Consider the following 20,996-nt stretch of genomic DNA (forward strand, 5'->3'; position numbering starts at 1 on the left):
CTTCTTCTTTGTATTATCACCTCACCAACAGTCCCTGTCTTTTCCATCTTTCACATGTGCTTCATCCATCTCATATTTTATATATATATAGAATTCAGCCTTTTTATTATTATTATTTTCATTGTTACCCTTTGCTAGAGTATGAAAGCTGGACAGAAGAGAGAGTAATAGAGGAGATTGAGATTTCTGCAACTACAGGTATCCCATAGAACATGCCATTGCAGTTCTAATTCACAAGACTGGAATATCTTTAACCCCTTTTCCACCTTAACACGTTATGTTACTACATTAAATCTGCATACATATACTTTACTGTATGTGGTGATTAAAATGGTCATCATCTGTTTGTTTGTTTGTTTGTTTGTTTGTTTGTTTGAGCCACTCTTTGAACATATCTTTGTATACTGTAGGATGCATGGGTTCCTTCTTCTTTGTCTTATCATTGTGCCTGAGTGTTTGTTTGTGAGGTACACATTCACAAATCTTTTGTCTTGTCCTTTTTCCCCATAACAGTTTATTTGTGTGTATATTTGTGTTTTATGATCCATAACTTTCTCTTTATTTACTTCCCTAAATTAGCAATTAGTCTAAATCTATGATCATTGTTTCATCAGCCCCAAGAGTGCCTGTGGAAGAGTCTGTCCAGAGTACCGCTATTGGAATGAGGGAGGAAGTTCCAACCAAAGGTATCAAAGCTTATGACTGTCTTGGCTTAACACTAGAACAGCTGTGCCTTTTTTACCTACTAAAAGAGCTGCCCTCTTTACAATGCTCAAGCTTCTATTTACACACAACAACCACTAGTTGGCCGCTTGTAAATTAGCCTGCTTCCTACACAGACAACGGCAAAATAGCTTTATATTAGCTTATCCTGATGTGATTTTGAAAATGTAAGGATACTGGGTGGTGGTAGAACGCACATATCTAGGAAAAGGAGGGTCCTGAAATTTGATCAAGTGCAAAGATATAACATTCTTCTTTACTCACAGGCCCCCTCATGGCTGATTATGTGTTAATGCAATGTTCTAGCAAACACATTTTTAGTCTTGTTCATGTATCATTTATTACACTCTTTTACAGCTTGGTTTTGTTATAACTGTCTTTAACATTGTCCCTGTTGTGCTTAAGTTATTTTAATGTGATAATCTAACCATTGTTTTGTGCTGTCAGTTCTTGTGCTCTTTTAGTCTTTACTCTTAAATTGATACTCTGTAGTGGCTTTTTGTTTGTTTGTACTGTCTTACTTCTCATGTACTGTCTTACTGTACATGCACATGCATGGGTGTTTTTATGAGCTTTGCTATGTTGGGCTAACAGAATAAGTGTCTTTAAAGTTCCCGAAGCTCACAAGAAACCAGAGGACAAGCATCCTAAACCAGCTGTGCAAGAGGCACCAGTACCACCTAAAGGTATCCAAATATCTCTATGACTGAGTTTCTTCTGTGTTAAATGTCATTGATATGTTCACAGTTGTTGATACATTATCTTACAGTTTTGTCTCTCCTTTACTGAATGTTCTCTACCTTTATCTATGTAGTTGTTCTCTGTGTAAAGTGACCTCCAGTACTGTATGTGGAGTCATTGTATGTATGTATGTATATTTTCAGTTATAACACAAATAGGGTCAATTCACTTACTTTGATAATATTTCCATGTACCTGAAGCCAAAAGACCTGTTGAGGAGACGATCTCTGCAGTAGTTGTACCAGAGAAAGAGGAACATCCTCCTCCGAAAGGTACAGTTGTGCATCAACAATGATGTTACCCTCTCACCATCTTGTCATATTTGTTCTTATGTCTTGAAAACCGATCCGTCAGTTTTGTTGATTGTTTGACTTTGTTTTCTTGAATGTAAACATGTTTTTTGTCATTTTGTTTCTTTACTTTTCTTGTTTTGCATTGCATGACTGCTATAACAGTAGCACTACTCTTTGTATGTCTGTGTGTTTAATTTCTCACTTTCAATATCTTAAAAAAGAATATGAAGAGGCTAAGAAGCCAGTCCCCACACCCGGTGCAACAGACAAACCCATACCGACCCCATTAAAGACAGGTATATTGTGTTTTTGCACTCGTATACAGTACAACTTAAAATGTTGAGTATTATGTTCTGTCAGATCTTAAACTCTGTGTTCTGTGTGTGGTTTGTGTCAAAGCTTCTTGACCTTTCTTTTCCACTAAATCTTATGAGCAATGTTTTTGAACACACTTCGGTGTTCCTTCTAGCAAATATGTTTGTTCCTGTCTGTTACTTGATGTGTTATTGTCCCTACTACTTAAAATGTTTAATACTATCTTCTGTCAGATCTTAAAATATGTGTTGCATTGCATGAGTGCTATAACAGTATCTCTACGGTTTGTATGTCTGTGTGTTTAATTTCTCACTTTCAATATCTTAAAAAGAATATGAAGAGGCTAAGAAGCCAGTCCCCACACCTGGTGCGACAGACAAACCCATACCGACCCCATTAAAGACAGGTATATTGTGTTTTTGCACTTGTTTTATTGTCCATACAACTTAAAATGTTGAGTACTATGTTCTGTCAGATCTTAAACTCTGTGTTCTGTGTGTGGTTTGTGTCAAAGCTTCTTGACCTTTCTTTTCCACTAAATCTTATGAACAATGTTTTTGAACATACTTCGGTGTTCCTTCTAACAAATATGTTTGTTCCTGTCTGTTACTTGATGTGTTATTGTCCCTACTACTTAAAATGTTTAATATTATCTTCTGTCAGATCTTACAATCTGTGTTCTGTGTGTGTTTTGTGTCAAAGCTTCTTGACCTTTCTTTTCCAGTAAATCTTAGAAGCAATGTTGTTGAACATACTTCGGTATCCCTTCTAACAAATGTGTTTGTTCTTGTCTGTTACTTGATGTATAAAGTTTAGTTTTCTTAATCTTGCTCTTGCACATGCTTTTACTATTTCTTGACAGTCTGTTTCTGGTATCATTGCTAATGTTTATGTTTGTATTACCTGAAGATGTGCCTCAACCTGCATCCCATGTTGTTCCTGAGCCAAAACCACAAGTCCCACCAGAGCCGAGAGTGGCACCTGGGACTAAGGTTGAACCTGCACCAAAGGCTGCAGCTGTAGCCAAGGTTGAACCTGCACCAAAGGCTGCACCTGCAGCCAAGGTTGAACCTGCACCAAAGGCTGCAGCCAAGGTTGAACCTGCACCAAAGGCTGCAGCCAAGGTTGAACCTGCACCAAAGGCTGCAGCCAAGGTTGAACCTGCACCAAAGGCTGCAGCCAAGGTTGAACCTGCACCAAAGGCTGCAGCCAAGGTTGAACCTGCACCAAAGGCTGCACCTGCAGCCAAGGTTGAACCTGCACCAAAGGCTGCACCTGTACAGAAACCAGAGGCTCCACCAGCCAAAGGTATTTTCTGTCTTGTCTTGTTGTGCGGAGTATCTACTCTATTTTGTCCTTTCTTGTGTTTGTTTGAATGTAATGTATGTTTATGTATGTAATATGGTCTTAATTTAGCTTCTAATAGAGAAGCGACTCTTTCATCTTACCATTCTGTGCAGCTGTGTTATCTTGCTATATACAATCTAAATCTAAAGTGCATGTTACTTTAAGTCCATGTGGAGGTCAAGAAACCTGAACTTGCCAAGACAGTGGCAGTTGCCAAGCCAGCACCAGCAGTGGCGAAACCGGAAACAGCAGTTACGAAGCCTGAACCAGCAATCATAAAACCAGAACCAGCCATTACAAAGCCAGAACCAGCAGTTACAAAACCAGAACCAGCAGTTGCCAAGACAACATCAGCCATTACAAAGCCGGAGCCAGCAATTGCCAAGCCAAAACCAGTGGTTGTCCAGCCAGAACCAGTGGTTGCCAAGCCAGAACCAGTGGTTTCCAAGCCAGAACCTGTGGTTGCCAAGGCAGAACCAGTGGTTGTCTACCCAGAACCAGTGTCTGCCAAAGCAAAACCAGTGGTTGTCCAACCAGAACCAGTGGCTGCCAAGCCAGAACCAGTGGCGGCCAAGGCAAAACCAGTGGCTGCCAAGCCAGAACCAGTGGCTGCCAAGCCAGAACCAGTGGTTGCCAAGGCAAAACCAGTAGTTGTCCATCCAGAACCAGTGGCTGCCAAGCCAGAACCAGTGGTTGCCAAGCCAGAACCAGTGGCTGCCAAGGCAAAACCAGTAGTTGTCCATCCAGAACCAGTGGCTGCCAAGCCAGAACCAGTAGCTGCCAAGCCAGAACCAGTGGTTGCCAAGCCAGAACCTGTGGCTGCCAAGGCAAAACCAGTAGTTGTCCATCCAGAACCAGTGGGCGCCAAGCCAGAACCTGTGTTTGCCAAGGCAGAACCAGTAGTTGTCCATCCAGAACCAGTGGCTGCCAAGCCAGAACCTGTGGCTGCCAAGCCAGAACCTGTGGCTGCCAAGGCAAAACCAGTAGTTGTCCATCCAGAACCAGTGGCTGCCAAATCAGAACCAGTGGCTGCCAAGCCAGAACCAGTGGCTGCCAAGCCAGAGCCAGTGTTGACTAAACCAGCACCAGCTGTTACAAAGCCGGAGCCAGCACCAACTGCTCCAAAGGAGGTCACCCCCAAAAAAGGTATTGAAGTTTCTCATGAGAGAGGCATTTTTGTTGGGCTTAAAAGTCTTTTATGCAGTGCTTTCCAATACACTTAGTTGTCGCAACAGACAACATGCTTGTGTGACTACTCTTTGTTCATGTCTGTGGTGTGGTATGAAAAGTGGTCTAAATCTTGCTCTTGTACCAGCTTTAACTTTCTTAATAGGCCTTAGTTTTCATCAACGCTAAATATACAATGTTTGTCTATATAAATTCAGCTTGTCTAAAATGTGTCTGTCTGTCTGTCTGTCAGTCTGTCGGCTGTCTGTCTGTCTGTCTGTCTGTCTGTCTGTCAGTCTGTCGGCTGTCTGTCTGCCTGTCTGTCTGTACTATGTCTGTCTGTCTGTCTGTCTGTAATTGAAGTGCATTCTCTTTGGAATTTCAAGAACATATGTATAACATATTGCTTTACATAATTCTTGTACTCTATGGGAGAGGAATTAGTGTCATCACCTACATTGAGAAAACTGCTGTAACTGCATGTGCATCATCGTTATATCTATTCTTATATCTTTCCCAATCAATTTGTTATCAAGCTCTGCATCCATGATGACATCACCGCAACTCAATTCACACATTATTTCTAACCGATCGACAGTATGTAGTAACTGTCATAATTTGTCTTATTAGTGTATAGGGATCCATTTGTTATTTTCTATTTGTCTATCATGTTTGGTTGTTCTCTTCTTATCACAACACATATCAGTATCTGATCATTTCTATGTTCTTCTGAAGTGCCAGAGGCACCAACAAAGCAGGAGGTAACTCCACTGCAGCCAGCTCCCGTCCCCCAAAAAGCGGACAAAGAGGATATAGCACCTCAAAGGAAACCTGTACCAACCAAAGGTACACAAGCTTCCACTGAAGTGCTCTTTCATAGGCCATCAGTGTTTCTCCTTCCACTGAAACACTGTTTGTTCGGCCGTTCTTCCATTACTCTAACCTCTATCTTCTCAGCAGTCATGGCTTTGAACCTCACTGTATTGTTGTTGTCTGTTTAAATGTTTACACAGCTTCTTTGTAAAAAGTTACACTGTCTGTTATGTCTTTAAAGATGTGGTTGCAGACAATTCAAATCTTTCTTTTTGTCATTGTGTTTGCTTTGCACTCAATAGAGTGTGATTTGTAGGACGTTTGTGTCTGAAAACAGCTCTTGCTTGCATATGTCTATATCAGTACCTCTTTTAACAAACCTGAATGGTCTTTTAAGTTCCCCTGGATGAAAAGAAACCAGAACCTTCAAAGGCAGCCAAACAACCAGAAGTGCTTACTGCCACTCCAAAGGAGGATATGCCACAAAAAGGTACAGATTTATATGTTTGATCGCCACATCGCCACATGATGCACTGACCTCTTTTTCTAGAATTCTTCTTTGCCCTCTGTTTGTCCGTCCTTAACATTGGGTAATATTTTACTTGAACTGCTGTCATCAAGCTGACTTCATTCTGTCACAACATGACATAATGTCAGACTTATATTCCTTGGCAGACTGTAGGTCATGAAGACTGCTTCGGACATGATCATTTCATGTTTATGACAATAGTGGCAAGATGGTTTAAGTAAAATATTACACCTGTCACCACATGACAAATTGTCTGATTAGACAGATATGTCAAAGCCTCTGTATTGTACTGTCATGTCTTATGTGTGTCATGTCTGCTTTAAGTGGTGGAGCCAAAACAAAAGCATGTACCTGCTGAGAAGGCACCTGAAACGGTACCTGAGAGGCTACCTGAGACTAAGCCTAAAACGGTACCTGAGACTAAGCCTAAAACGGTACCTGAGACTAAGCCTAAAATGGTACCTGAGACTAAGCCTAAAACGGTACCTGAGACTAAGCCTAAAACGGTACCTGAGACTAAGCCTAAAACGGTACCTGAGACTAAAAAGAAGGAAGAAGCTCCTAACAAAGGTATGATTGAGCCAAATTAACTCTCTTAAGTAACTTTTCTACTTTTGTTTCCATGGTATTTGTAAACAAACTGTTTTACTTAGTAGACAGTTCAATCAGATGTGCCTACAGCTACCAATTTCATTAGCCTAATATATAACTATGGCTCTGAAGACATGCTAAAAAGGTGGTTAATTTAGTTGCTCTATACCTGTATTCTAATGCTAACGTTACTCCAGTATAGGGATTGGCAATCTGCCAGATTCCTGTAAGCATAAAATGTCTTAATGAACAGTAGGAGAAAGTCTGTAGATATTGACTACTGTATGTTAGTTAACATGACATGCAGCTCCGCCAAGACATGATAGAATGCCAGTGTATCACAGCCTATTAAAATACCTATCTAAAACGCTGTATGTGTGATGTTCATGATCTGTATTTTGTTATTCAATAGCTGCTCCAAATAAGCTTTGAATGTCCCTTTCTCTAACATTAGTTGCCAATGTTCTAGTGACAACATTGTATTAACATATAAGCATCTTCCAATGATGATAATAATAATAATAATAATATTAATAATAATAATAATAATAATAATAATAATAATAATAATAATAATAATAATTACATGGAAACAACAGTGGTAGAAGCATGGCTGGAACACACTCAGATTGCGTGGCCGGATCTTTCTGTTCAATAGTAGTGTTACTAAGTTTAAGAGCAACTAGGTTTTATCATACCTACTATGTTTTTTTTTTTTTTACCATACTAGTTCTAGGGGGCATCCTTTTGCTGCTAAATAATTCTTTGACTTTACGTTTACTGGACTGTTTTGACTTAATTGACTGTTTACTTTATAGTTGTCTTTGTGTTTTAATGTTCAGTTGTCTTCCATGTATAATGTCAAAGTGATAAGCTTTTCGACATTGAGTCTCTTGAGTTAAAGTATACTATTCTTTAAAGAACCTGATGCTATGAAGACTCCCACGAAAACTCCTGCTGCACCAACTTCAGAAATAGAAGTGAAGCCACAAAGAAAAGGAACTCCGACAGATAGAGGTATCACAGTGCATTGTGCATTCTTGAACAGCTGTAAATGTTCTTTACATTTACACTATATGTTGAATATTCTAAAATCTTAATTCACCTGAGATTTTAGGCATCAGGTGAATTATACAAACCATTACTACTTTACTACTCTTATCTGTGTTGTCCTTTTTAAACCAATGTTTGTCTTTGTTGTGTTTTGTCACAAACTCTTGACACTGCCATTTGGTGGAAACTCTTGAAACCATCTTAAATCTTCAAGCGACTACTTGTCTTGCGACGACTGAGCCATGGACTTCAGCAGCTCAACAGATGCAGGAGGTTTCTTGCGTAATGGAGAGAGGTCTTCCTTCAGATGAAGCCTTCCAGGATGAAAAAATGGCACACAAATATGCGGATGTGTCTTTTGAGGAGCACATTATAACATCAAGACAGAAGGTTCCAGAGAAGTCCAAAGATACTCTAGAGAAAAGCAAACCAATCCAAAACAAAGAGGAACCTGATCTGACACCTAAAAGGGTCAAGAAAGATCCTGCTAATATAGTTGTAATTACACAGAAAACAAAGCAAATTAAGTCCACAATTTTACCAACAGAACAGGGTAGCGCCCTTATGAGGAAGTCTTTGCGGGAGGAAGGTATTAAAACAAAAGAAACTAGTTACATTGATGAAATTGAATTGAAGAAACAATCTGTTGCTATGGAAGATACATCAATCAGCCCAGCAGTTCAAGCTAAAGAAGAATATTGGATTAACAAAGTTGATGCTCCTAAAGAGGACAATATAGCTATGAAAAAGGATAATGTGTCAGACAAAAAAGAGGACAAAAAAGTTATTCAACAATGTGAAGAAACTGCTGTCACAATCAAAGGGAGTACTAAAAGTAAAACTATGCCTATCAAAACTAGGAAGGTGAAGGAAGATGAAGTCAAAAATACAGATATTACTCTCAGGAAAGTAGACCTAAAGAAAGATGAAATTACTACGACAAGTTTATTAGACAGGACAAATCTGCCAGCCAGAAGAGAGGAGATTCCTCTTAAGATAGATGAGAGAAAAGTATATCCTCAGAAGATCCAAGACAATATTGCAATAAAACAAAAGACACCTGATATGGAGGGTTCTCTTACAGTTGAATCACATAGGGAAGAAATATCAAACCGTGAAGCTAATGCACACAAAGACAAAATACAAATACCTTTATCAGAAGAATTTCCTTCCAAAAAAGTAGTAGCACCAAAAGAGAGAGGGCATGAATTATCTAAATCTGAAGAGATAGATTATACAGTTGACAACATACCTTCAAATAAGCAAGTTATTAAAAAAGGTGAACCTGCCAAGGTCATTGCTTCCAGTGGGGAAACTTCAGACAATAAACTTAAAACAAAACAGATTGACAAAAAGGTGGACAATGTAGCAGACACACCCAAAACTTATCCAATTAAATCTAAAGAAACTGCCAGAGAAGCTACTACAAGAAAAGATGTAACACCTTTACCAGAAAGCGTTTCCCATATGAAAGTAGGATCACCCAAAAAGAGAGGACAGGAATTATCTAAATATGAAGAGTTACCGTGTACAGTTGAGGTCCAAAAAAAAGGCAAACCTGCCACAGTAGTTTCTCCCAAGGAGAAAAGTCTAGAGACAACATGTACAAGACAGGAACCTACTGCAAGAAAGGATGCCATAACTAATGAGAGAGATAGCACTCATGAAAAATTGTTGATTGACAAAAAGGTGGACGATGAATCGGACACACCTAAAACATATTCAACAGTTGAGGACATCCAATCAATGAAACATGTTACTAAAAAAGCAGAACCTGTCAAAGTAATTCATCCAAAGAAGAAACCAACTGCCATTGATGAAGACTCCACAGATATTCCTCATCAGAGAGAGAGAATATCACATAGAAAGAAAGAAGAGGTCAATAGATCTGAAGATAGTCTGCCAACTACAACACTGCCCTCAAAAAAAGAAGAAAAGGAGGAGAAGGTCTCTCCAAAAGTATCTTCTAGAGGTAGACAACGTTATGTGTTTCACTCCTTCATTGGTCTATTCCATTTCATACTTTGTTTGGATACAAACTCAACAGTCTCTTATTGGTTCACGTTTCATGTTTCATCATTGTGTATTTCATTTTGTCTGTCAAACCATTTGTGTGTTTTTGTCACTACTCTTGATATGTATTGAACGTCAAGATCCACGATTTCCTAAAAGTGTCTAAGGTAAAGAATGGCTACTGTTGAAGGGGGGTCTCTTTCAGTTAAAGAAGATGTTTTGCTCTGTAAAGGACACTCCAAAATACACCAATCTTTCTTCAATCTTAAAATCTTGCTATTCTGTCTGTTGTTTGTGTGTATGTTATGTGACTTGACTTGAACTGTATGTCATGTATGTCATATATGTTAGGTTTTCATTGGGCAGTTCAATGTTAACCCCAATCTGTGGGGCCATGTTTTTGACTATAGTATAATTTCATTTCAAGCACCTTTAAAGGAGAGGGAATCACCTCCTCAATCCACTGAGCCACTGGCAAAGACAGTGGGTCACCTTGCAGGTATATTGCTGTTTTGTGTTGTCATTTGTGTTCTTTTATGTGATCTCTTGAAAGACATTTATACACAAATGTTTCTTGAGCAAATCTGAATCTTAAACATTATTTTGAAGCCCCACAAGACAGGACAGAAGAGGCAAAGCCTAGAATCCAGGTGCAAGAACAAGAAGATACAAAGCCAGGTATTCAGCTCATAACATTCAGTGTCATCTGAACATAAAATGACAAACTAACATCTTGCTTCATATTTAGAATACTATAACACGTTTTTCTTATATCATATAAAGCACTCTCTTCATCTTTAATGTAGGATATCATGTGTCTGTGTGGTTGTACTTTTTTATAAAATGAAATTTACATTTTGTACTTAAAGCGAGCAAGCCAGAATCTGTCTTAAAAGTTCAAGAGCAAACAAAGAAGCGTGAAGATGAAGACACAACTAAGATTGTAGAGGAAAAGATCACTCCACTAGAAGGTAGAGAAACATACCTTGAAGCAAATATCTTTTTGCTTGGGTTTTATTCCAAGTCATCTCACCTGTTCCAAACAAAAATAAATGGCATTTATGGTTTTATGGAGTTTCCTCTTAATTCCATAAAAGCAGCCCTGTTCTTTGTTTGTCTCCCCTTTAATGTTGTACTGTTTTAATCAGGTGGGTATTACCTCTAACTGCCCCCACAGTGTGTGTTGGTATGCTGTGGTACTGTACAGTATGTCTTGTTTGTCACATTGTGTCTCTTACTAAGTTCTCATCCTTATAAATGGGAGCATGATGTCATACATCCCCTCTTGCACAACATCTTTGATTCGGTTGTGGGAGGAAACAGCCCTGGAACTCAATATACTGTATTGGTTCCTTAAGGTAAATGTCCAATACCATTCACAGAGAAAAGGGGATTCATCATCCTAGATGAATGATATGAATACGATGATGAATAAGTAATTGGGCAATGTCTCTTATTTACATCTCAATGTAATCACTCTATTGTCAACCATGAAACAGCACATTGAGGATTGAAATTGTCACACTTCCACATCTTAAGAAATAATTAATGCTTAATGCAAAACGTAGAACCTTTTCTCTCTGGTGGTGTTTGGCTACATCCTCAGATTGTGTCGGCAGTTCTCTCTTAAATCTTTGGTTATATGTGGTTCTTTGGACTAAATAATGTTCACTCTAATTGCTGTATTAGATGGAGACAAGGGACCTGTTCAGGCACCTGGACCAGCTAAAAAAGGTAGGATGACTACTCAAAGTTTTTCAGGTTGCAACATGTTTCATTATCACTTGCATACAAAATATTGATATCAAAATGAATGCACAGCAGTTTTTTATTATTGTTTTCTGTGAAATTGTTTGTTGTGTGTTGTCTTATTTGTCTTAGTCTATTCATGAATGAGGGAAATCCTCAGTGGTTCAATAATGTTTGATGTGAAAAGTTAAAATCTTATTTTCTTTGTTAAGTGGGCTGTTATGTGTAATGTGAAACCTTTAATGCCTCAGAGAAACCAAGCACAGCACAAACAGTCCGCCAAAAAGGGACAATTCACATTGAGGAAGAGGAGATGCCAGCCTTGAAGAAATCAACCAGAATATCGAAGTTCAAGGAACAAGAGCAAGAAATCATATCACTGAAGAAAGTGCCTGTAGTGCCCTCTGAAGATCTGCCAGAACAACAACGCAAAACTCCTCAGAAAGTTACGAAGACTACAATCTATGACACTGAAGAGAGAGTGTATGCAGAGGCTGTAACAGAGGTAACAAGAACTGAAAGTTATGAAAGAGAGAAACACATTCAAACAGATACCTACAGAAAGAAACTGGATGGAACACCTAAAGGAGTTGAATCAAAAGATTCTACTGACGACTCCATGGTTCATCAGAAGAGCATAGATGACAAGGTAGAGGAGAAAACTGCTTTTAAGAAAACTCCCAAGGGAGTGAAAAAAGAGGAACCTCCACAACCCAGTGTAGCCCCAAAGAAACTGCCATCAGATGAGAAAGATCAAGAAACGGTTAAGTTGAAACCGTTTGAAAAACCTGGTAAACCAGGGATTATTGAGTCAGAGCGGGACAAAGAGCACAAGGAATCTGTTGCTGCCAAAAGGGGTGAGGGGCCCTCTAAAGATGAGGTTAAAGAACCTGTTGGTCACAAGAAAGCTGACAAAGTGCCTAAGGGTGAGGAAGAGCAACAGGAAGTGGTGTTGAAACCTGTGGCTCAAGCTCAAAAAAGCCCAGAAGTCCAAGACTCTGATAAACCACTGACAAAGGTCAAACGAATACCAACACAGGAGAAAGACAGGGAGAGTGTTACACTGAAGCCATATGAAGGTGAGGCTGAAGGCGAAGCTGTGAAAATCCCCTCAGAAGGAGAAGATAGGAAGCCTACACTTGGCAAAGGGCCTAGTCAAACTATTAAAGATGTATCCCCAAAAGAGGCTGATTCCCGCCTTAAGAAAACTGACTCACATGAAACGGCAGACAAAGAACCAGAGAGGGTGAAAGAGACTGGAACTACGCAGCAAGAAAAAAGTTCTCCAAAGACAGTACCTTTAAAATCCAAGAAAAGCCAAAAGAGTCCTGAAGAGGAGAAGCCAGTGCTGCTGAAAAAGCCTGGGCTCTTGCCAAAGGAAACAGATGAGAAAGAAAAAGACATTTCCTTGAAGCCCATGGAGCACACCAAGAAAGGCATAGAGCTGAAAAAGACACCCTCACCTACAGTTGAAAAACCAAAGCCAAAAGCCATTGAATCAACAATTCCTGTTGAGAAGAGGCCCAGTGAAGAGATTTCCCAGAGGTTGCTCAAAAAGGTTTCACCCAAAGATGCACTTGACAAGACGCCCAGTGGAGAGATTTCCCAGGGGCTGCCCAAAAAGGTTTCACCCAAAGATGCAGTTGAGAAGAGGCCAAGTGGAGAGATTTCCCAGAGGCTGCCCAAAAAGGATTCACCCAAGGATTCAGTTGAGCCCTTTACTCTTAAAAAAGTTCCAAAGAAATCACCCCCACAAGAAGAGAAGACTTCCTATGACCCTAAAGGAAAGGTGCCCGCAATGAAAGAGCTTTCTCCTGGAGCAGTACAGCTAAGAAAAGTCCCAACTCAGCTGGAGGAGGAGGTCTTTGAGGAGGAGCTGGAGGAAGACGAGGAAGACGAAGAAGAAAGTTGGGGATGGGAACTTGAACCACGGGAGAGTTATGGATCCTCAGAAGATTGGGAGGGTGAATTAGAGGAAGGGGCAGTCGAGACCCCAGGGATGACCAGACGAGGTGAGATGGCGGCTGCAGAGATTCACCATTGATGGATCAGAAAGCATCTTTCACCCTGAATCATTTCCATTCATTTCCATCTTAATATTCTCAAGTTATAAGTGTTTGTTTGTGATCATGTTGCGTGTATTGTCATCATTCTATGTGTTAATAATACTGTCATAATTGTGTGTTGTTTGTCATCATGTGTGTGTTAATGTTGGTCATCGTTCCGTCTGGTAATATGCCATATTAATGTTTGTCACCATGTGTGTGTTTATGTTTGTCATCATTTGTGTTGTTTCTCCATGTCAGTCAATATTTTTCCATCCATACAACATGTAAATGATTTCAGCATGCTGAAATTCAATGATAATCCATGGTTTGTGGCATGGCGTACAATGTTCCCATCATCCTTTATCCATATGTCACCATATTCATCTCTTATCTCACAATATTGCATGTCAATTCAGAATAAATACAAAATGTTTAAAAGGATTTGAATCTTAAGATTGGAGTATAATAATGTCTCTATATGGGATAATCATGCAAACTATTTTAAACAGACGGACAACCAGCAGAGGATGCTGCAGGTGCAGCCAAAGGTAGAGGTAGAGGGCTTAAAGGTAAGACCGTTTGTTGGCGACTTGTTCCCGACTTGTTTCACCAGCTGCTGTCACTTATGTAACTTTACTTACATCAATACAGCTTTTTGATGCTATGTATACTATAATTTAACATTTTAAAGCTAATGACCTAACAATGCATCCTCTGGTCGACTATAACCTTGCTTTGAGACACTTTCTATCAATGTTGTCTTATCCACTTTAAATCAAATGAATATTCATAATTAATTATTCCATTGCAATCTATTATCCTACTTAGCCGCTGAATTGCTTCAACTACAGTATGAACCTCTCCCACTATACATATCCAACTATAACTCCTAGAATCCTATGCTCATAAACATTAGCAACAAGATCTTAAGTTAATGCTTGCAACTGTGCAACTCTATCTGAATTTTAGCCAAGCAGACCCCGTCCCCTGGAGAAGGAGGCAGGGGTAGAGGAATGAAACCTGGAGGCAAACCCCCACCTGAAGAACCCGGATTCGGAGGTTTCAAACTCAAAGCCGTTCCTCTGAAGTTCATAAAGAAGCTCCAAGACATAGTGTTGCAGGAAGCTGAGTCAATTGGCTCCGCTGCCGTGTTTGAGTGTGAAGTTTCACCTTCCACTGCTATAACTACATGGATGAAAGATGATAGCAACCTACGAGAGAGCCCAAAACACAAATTCACCTCTGATGGCAAAGATCGCAAACTGGCCATTATTGATATCCAACTGAATGATGCTGGAGAATATACTTGTGTGGCTAAGAATGCCGGCAAGGAAATAACATGCACTGCCAAACTCATAGTTGAAGGTATTCACATTTGTGTTATTCTGAAAGTATTATTATATTATTATTATTATTATGTAATTATTAATTAATTATTAATTACAATTACAAGAAGTGTAAAGTAATTACTGGGTAACAATTTATATGAACTCACTCATGATACATTAGGTCTGTAACTACAACATCACTATGACTGATACAGTTTCATGTAGAATTATAAAACCTTTTCTTTTGTTGCAAATGAGTTCATGATTACCAAGTTATTAACTGTGTTGTTGTTGTGGTGTTACAAAAGAAAATGTGTAAGGGTTTGTCCTACTAATGTTTTTCATTATTTGTGTGTAGAACTGCCTGTGAAGTTCATAAAGGAGCTGGATGAGGAGACGTCCCCCCTCAAGGGGCAGCCTATGTACCTGACCTGTGAGTTGAACAAAGAGAGAGATGTCGTTTGGAAGAAGAATGGTCAGCCCCTTAAAAAGATCGCTGGCAAGGTGGCCATCAATGTAATTGGAATGCAACATGCTATTACAATCCAGAACACAGGAGATGACGATGCTGGTGTTTACACTTGCGAGTGTGATGACATCAAGACAGAATCACGTGTCAAGATAATTGGTATGTGGTTGTACACACAGAATCCCCCAAATAAATAGTTGATCCATTCAAAGCACAGCATGTTTGTTCTGCTGCATATTAAAACTCACATTTTAAACATAAAATGTTTCCTTCCATAAAGAAATCATCAAAGACTGGTTGGTGAAACCATTGAGAGACCAGCATGTCAAACCCAAGGCCGCTGCCACATTCAAATGTGAGCTCTTTAAAGAAACCCCCAACTGGAAGTGGTTCAAAGGGGACGAAGAGATTCCTACTGATCCCACTGATAAGACTGAGGTCAAGAAGGACGGAAAGGAACTGACTCTTACTATCAAGAACGCTCAACCTGATGATGTAGCAGAATATGCCATGGAGGTTGAAGGCCGCAGATACGCAGCTAAGCTAACACTTGGAGGTTGGTTGTGTGCCATACATTTTTGGGGTTTTGATGGCTAAATAGGCCTATCTACATGAAGTGAGTGCTAATAATTATAATTAAAATACTTTTACAGAGCGTGAAGCAGAAATCTTGAAGCCTCTCGCCAGTATGGAGGTAGTAGAGAAAGAGGATGTATCATTTGAAACTGAGATATCAGAAGAGGATGTGGCTGGAGAATGGAAACTCAAAGGGCAGGTTCTTACAAGATCACCGGTAAGATTAGTGACTCGATTTTTGTATATACTAGCAAGTTGTTGAAATAACATCACAAAAACTTTTTTTCACATTGTGTTTTAATTTTAGACATGTGACATCAAAGCTGAGGGCAAGAAACGTTTACTCACTCTGAAAAATGTCCAGCTTGACCAGTCTGGTGAAGTGTCTTATCAAGCTCTGAATGCTATCACTAATGCTGTGCTCACAGTCAAGGGTAAGTCATAGCCAAATAGCACAATTTGTATGTACTCTGTGTGTGTCACAAAGGGTACTTTGACTGATGCAAGCATGTGTGCAAAGATGAAAGCAGAAAATGTGTACAGGTTAGAACTGTCATATTTAATCATTATTCGTACCTCCCAGAAATCGAAATGGACTTCACTGTCCCCCTGAAGGACGTGTCTGTACCTGAAAAGAAACAGGCTAAGTTTGAGTGTGCCATCACAAAGGATGTGCCTAAGGTCATGTGGTTAAGAGGTTCTGACATCATTACACCAGGCCCAAAATATGACATTATTGATGACGGAAAGACACATATGTTGGTCATAAACAGCTGTGAGTTTGATGATGAGGCACAATATACTATTGAGGTTTTGGGCAAACAGTCAACCGCTAAACTCACTGTGGAGGGTAAGTGCGTTACAACTGTCATTAGACATCCGTTTTGAGTGTTTATCTGTTTGATATTGTCATGTCATGAAAAGGTTTTCTCTTGTGATTGATTGATTGATTGATTGATTGATTGATTCATTCACATCTCTGGCAGCCCTACTTGGTTGCTTCTTTTACCTAAGTGTAACTAAGTTTATGCACTCACCTAATATATTATAGGTATGAGGCTCAAATTTATCACACCACTAAAGGACCAAACTGTGAAGGAAGGTAAAACGGCTCGGTTTGAGTTTGAACTCTCTCATGAGAATGTACCAGTGACGTGGTACAGAAATGAAATAAAACTCCATCAAAGCAGAACCGTGTTTACCCATGTTGATGGAAAGAAACATGTATTAGAAATGAAGGAGGTGACTCTAGACGATACATGCCAGGTTAAGGCAGAAGCTAAAGGAATACCCACAATGGCAAACTTGACGGTGATAGGTAATCCCTATTATGTACCTCTCTTTCTTTCTTTTCCTAATGAACGATACTCTTTGTCTGTTTTGAACTTGTTGTTCATGTATGCAATGTTCTTGTTCATTGTTCTTCTCTGCTATGCCACATACCGATGCAACCATGCAAGACAGTGCTATACTGTATTGTCTACAGTAAAAGGGTCAACTACTTGCTCCTATACGTTGGATTTGATTGTAACCTTTTACGGTTCCAGAGGGTGACGCATACTTCACAGTGAAACTGCAAGATTATACTGCAGTCGAGAAAGACGAGGTGAATCTAGACTGTGAACTCAGCAAAGATGTCCCTGTCATGTGGTATCACAATGAGACAGAAATTAAAGCCTCTAAGATGGTTACCATGAAGGCTGAAGGGAACCGAAGAGTCTTGTCCATAAAGAAAGTGGAGGAAAAAGATAAGGGACAATACGTATGTGACTGTGGGACAGACAAGACCATGGCGAATGTTACCATTGAAGGTTAGTAAGCAACTAGATCAAATCCCTTTAGAGAGGTTTCTCACGCTTCACTGTGTCTAATTAGAAACATCCACCTCCCAAAGACCATGCTGGTGAATTTCTATACGGCCATCATTGAGTCCATCGTCACCTCCGCCATCATCATCTGGTTCCCCGCTGCAGCGGCCAAGGACAAGGCCAAGCTGCAGCGGGTGATACGCTCGGCGGAGAGGGTGATTGGCTGCCCTTTGCCCCCCCTTGAGGCCCTGTTTAAAAGTAGGGCTTTGGGTAGGGCCAGGAAGATCATGGCTGACCCCTCACACCCAGGACACGGTCTCTTCGCCCCGCTCCCCTCAGGCAGGAGGTTGCGATCACTAGAAATTGTGAAGGCCCGACACGCACATAGCTTTTTCCCCACAGCCATCTGGCTCCTAAATGCTGCTGGTCCCCCCCCCCCCCCTGTAAACCTTGCTCCACTGTCCCAAACCAAATTCCTAACATGTTTACATGTCATGGCAGTCTTCTGATTCAGATTCTTATTTTCCTATGCTCAAATGCAGCTCGCGATATCGAGTTTGTTCGCCCAATGTATGGTGTTGAAGTTTTCGATGGTGAGACGGCTCGTTTCGAGGTGGAGATCTCTGAAGACGATGTCCATGGACAGTGGAAACTTAACGGAGAAGTCCTTGCACCCTCTCCAGTACGCTACATAAGACAACATTCTTTTTTTCTTTTTTTTTAAATGTTGTGTTTAGGTTGGGTGGGATATATTTCAACATTAATGTTGCATTATGATTTGCAGGATATTGAAATAATCGAGGACGGTGCCAAGCACACTTTGATTATGTACAACTGCAAGGTGCCCCAGTCAGGCGAGGTGGGCTACACCGCTGCGAATGCTAAGTGCACGGCTAATTTGAAAGTGAAAGGTGAGATTCCCCCTGTGTTCATCATTTGTGGTGATACTCTTTCCATTTGGATTAGATTAGATTAGATTAAACTTTATCGTCATCGCAGAGTACAAGTACAATACAACGAAATGCATAATGCCATTATCTTCTTTTTTTGGGGTTCTTTTTTATGAGTGGGGTAGTCCCACTCATATTTTTCATTTCATTGGACAGATATAATGAAGACAAACAGGAAAGTAAGGGAGAGAGGGCATGTCAGCAGGGCATGGGCCGGATTCAAACCCATGCCGACATGGGATACGTGTGCACTGTAGACCGCAGTGCTAGACCACTGGACCACCCAGTCCCCAGGCCACTTGTATTTTACTCTTCTTCTGAATTACAGAGAATCCAGTGTCCTTCGTCACACCTTTGAGTGATGTGCACGTGTATGAGAAGGATGAGGCCAGATTTGAGACTGAGGTATCAAGAGAGCCTAAGGCCTTCCGCTGGCTGAAGGGCTCTCAGGAGTTGCAGGCTGATGATAAGTTTGAGATTCTACATGAAAGGATGAGACACACTCTGGTGATCAAATCTGCTGCATATGAGGATGAAGCTAAGTACATATTTGAGGCTGAGGACAATAGAACGACTGGCAAACTAGTTATCCAAGGTAATCTATATAGAATAAAATCTTGTTAAAGGATTCAATTCCTTTCAAGTGACTGAAAGTAAGACTTACGTTTTGATGATTTCTCACCAGGAATTCGCCTTAAGTTTGTCAAGGCCATTAAGGATGTCACTGTCAAGGAGCGAGAGACAGCTGAGTTCAGTATTGAACTTTCCCATGACAAGATCCAGGTGGTCTGGTACAAAAATGATGTACGTTTGCATCCCAGCAAAGTTGTGCACATGTCAGAGGATGGCAAGGTGCACACGTTGGCTTTCAAAGAGGTGTCCATTGATGACACATCCATGATCAAAGTGGAGGCTCTGGGAAAAACCTCAGAGGCCATGCTCACTGTTCTCGGTTAGTACAATCACTCCATCTTGTAAATGCTTTGCTTAGCTAATATATACAGTACCGTTCAAAAGTTTGGGGTCACCCAGACAATTTCGTGTTTTCCATGAAAACTCACACTTTTATTTATCAAATGAGTTGCAAATGAATAGAAAATATAGTCAAGACATTGACAAGGTTAGAATTTTTTTTTTTTTTAAATAATAATTTTGTCCTTCAAACTTTGCTTTCGTAAAAAAATGCTCCCTTTGCAGCAATTACAGCATTGCAGACCTTTGGCATTCTAGCTGTTAATTTGTGGAGGTAATCTGAAGAAATTTCACCCCACGCTTCCTGAAGCACCTCTCCAAGTTGGATTGGCTTGATGGGCACTTCTTGCGTACCATACGGTCAAGCTGCTCCCACAACAGCTCAATGGGGTTGAGATCTGGTGACTCCGCTGGCCACTCCATTACAGACAGAATACTAGCTGCCTGCTTCTTCCCTAAATAGTTCTTGCATAATTTGGAGGTGTGCTTTGGGTCATTGTCCTGTTGTAGAAGGAAATTGGCTCCAATCAAGCGCTGTCTACAGGGTATGGCATGGTGTTGCAAAATTGAGTGATAGCCTTCCTTATTCAAAATCCCTTTTACCTTGTACACATCTCCCACTTTACCAGCCCCAAAGCAGCCCCAGACCATCACATTACCTCCACCATGCTTGACAGATGGCGTCAGGCACTCTTCCAGCATTTTTTCACTTGTTCTGCGTCTCACAAATGTTCTTCTGTGTGATCCACCTCAAACTTCAATTTGTCTGTCCATAACACTTTTTTCCAATCTTCCTCTGTCCAATGTCTGTGTTCTTTTGCCCATAATTAATCTTTTCCTTTTATCCGCTTGTTAAGTCGTGACGTGTTTCCGGGTCCAACGTTGGCTGAGGCGCTGTCTTCGAAATGCCGAAATAATAATAATAATTAATTATATTTATATAGCGCTTTTCCGAGGCTCAAATACCCTGACAATATGGAGAAAACGGGAAAGTGCTGTGTCCCTTGTTGTATGAATAGATCCGAGTCTAAAAAACGATTTAACTGTCATTCTACCGCTGTAGTTCACAGGTACTCTGGTGCGGGGAATTTCTGGTTTGGACTCGGAAATGGCTAAACGTCACTTTTGACGTCAGACTTAACAAGCGGATTGGCCAGTCTCAGATATGGCTTTTTCTTTGCCACTCTGCCTAGAAGGCCAGCATCCTAGAGTCGCCTCTTCACTGTAGACGTTGACACTGGCGTTTTGCGGGTACCATTTAATGAAGCTGACAGTTTAGGACCTGTGAGGCGTCTATTTCTCAAACTAGAGACTCTAATGTACTTGTCTTCTTGCTCAGTTGTGCACCGGGGCCTCCCACTTCTCTTTCTACTCTGGTTAGAGTCTGTTTGTGCTGTTCTCTGAAGGGAGTAGTACACACCGTTGTAGGAAATGTTCAGTTTCTTGGCAATTTCTCACATGGAATAGCCTTCATTTCTAAGAACAATAATAGACTGTCGAGTTTCATATGA

The 20,996-nt window shown here is 40.4% G+C and overlaps 1 protein-coding gene across 1 annotated transcript in view; it reads left to right on the forward strand.

Annotated features, from left to right (window-relative positions):
* Positions 1 to 20,996, forward strand: part of ttn.2 (titin, tandem duplicate 2) — a gene marked incomplete at both ends in the record, with an annotated part of 169,759 nt that overhangs the window by 55,227 nt on the left and 93,536 nt on the right. The window contains 18 exon segments of the mRNA XM_080536777.1: positions 2,982 to 3,380; positions 3,585 to 4,565; positions 5,322 to 5,432; positions 5,797 to 5,889; positions 11,586 to 13,346; positions 13,892 to 13,951; positions 14,352 to 14,747; positions 15,069 to 15,338; positions 15,460 to 15,735; positions 15,833 to 15,972; positions 16,063 to 16,189; positions 16,339 to 16,605; positions 16,807 to 17,073; positions 17,303 to 17,566; positions 18,106 to 18,245; positions 18,348 to 18,474; positions 18,842 to 19,108; positions 19,199 to 19,465. Of these exon segments, the coding sequence (XP_080392903.1) occupies positions 2,982 to 3,380; positions 3,585 to 4,565; positions 5,322 to 5,432; positions 5,797 to 5,889; positions 11,586 to 13,346; positions 13,892 to 13,951; positions 14,352 to 14,747; positions 15,069 to 15,338; positions 15,460 to 15,735; positions 15,833 to 15,972; positions 16,063 to 16,189; positions 16,339 to 16,605; positions 16,807 to 17,073; positions 17,303 to 17,566; positions 18,106 to 18,245; positions 18,348 to 18,474; positions 18,842 to 19,108; positions 19,199 to 19,465 (6,213 nt within the window).

This window comes from Nansenia antarctica, assembly GCF_963989245.1.
Source record: "Nansenia antarctica genome assembly, chromosome: 7".
Taxonomy (NCBI): domain Eukaryota; kingdom Metazoa; phylum Chordata; class Actinopteri; order Argentiniformes; family Microstomatidae; genus Nansenia; species Nansenia antarctica.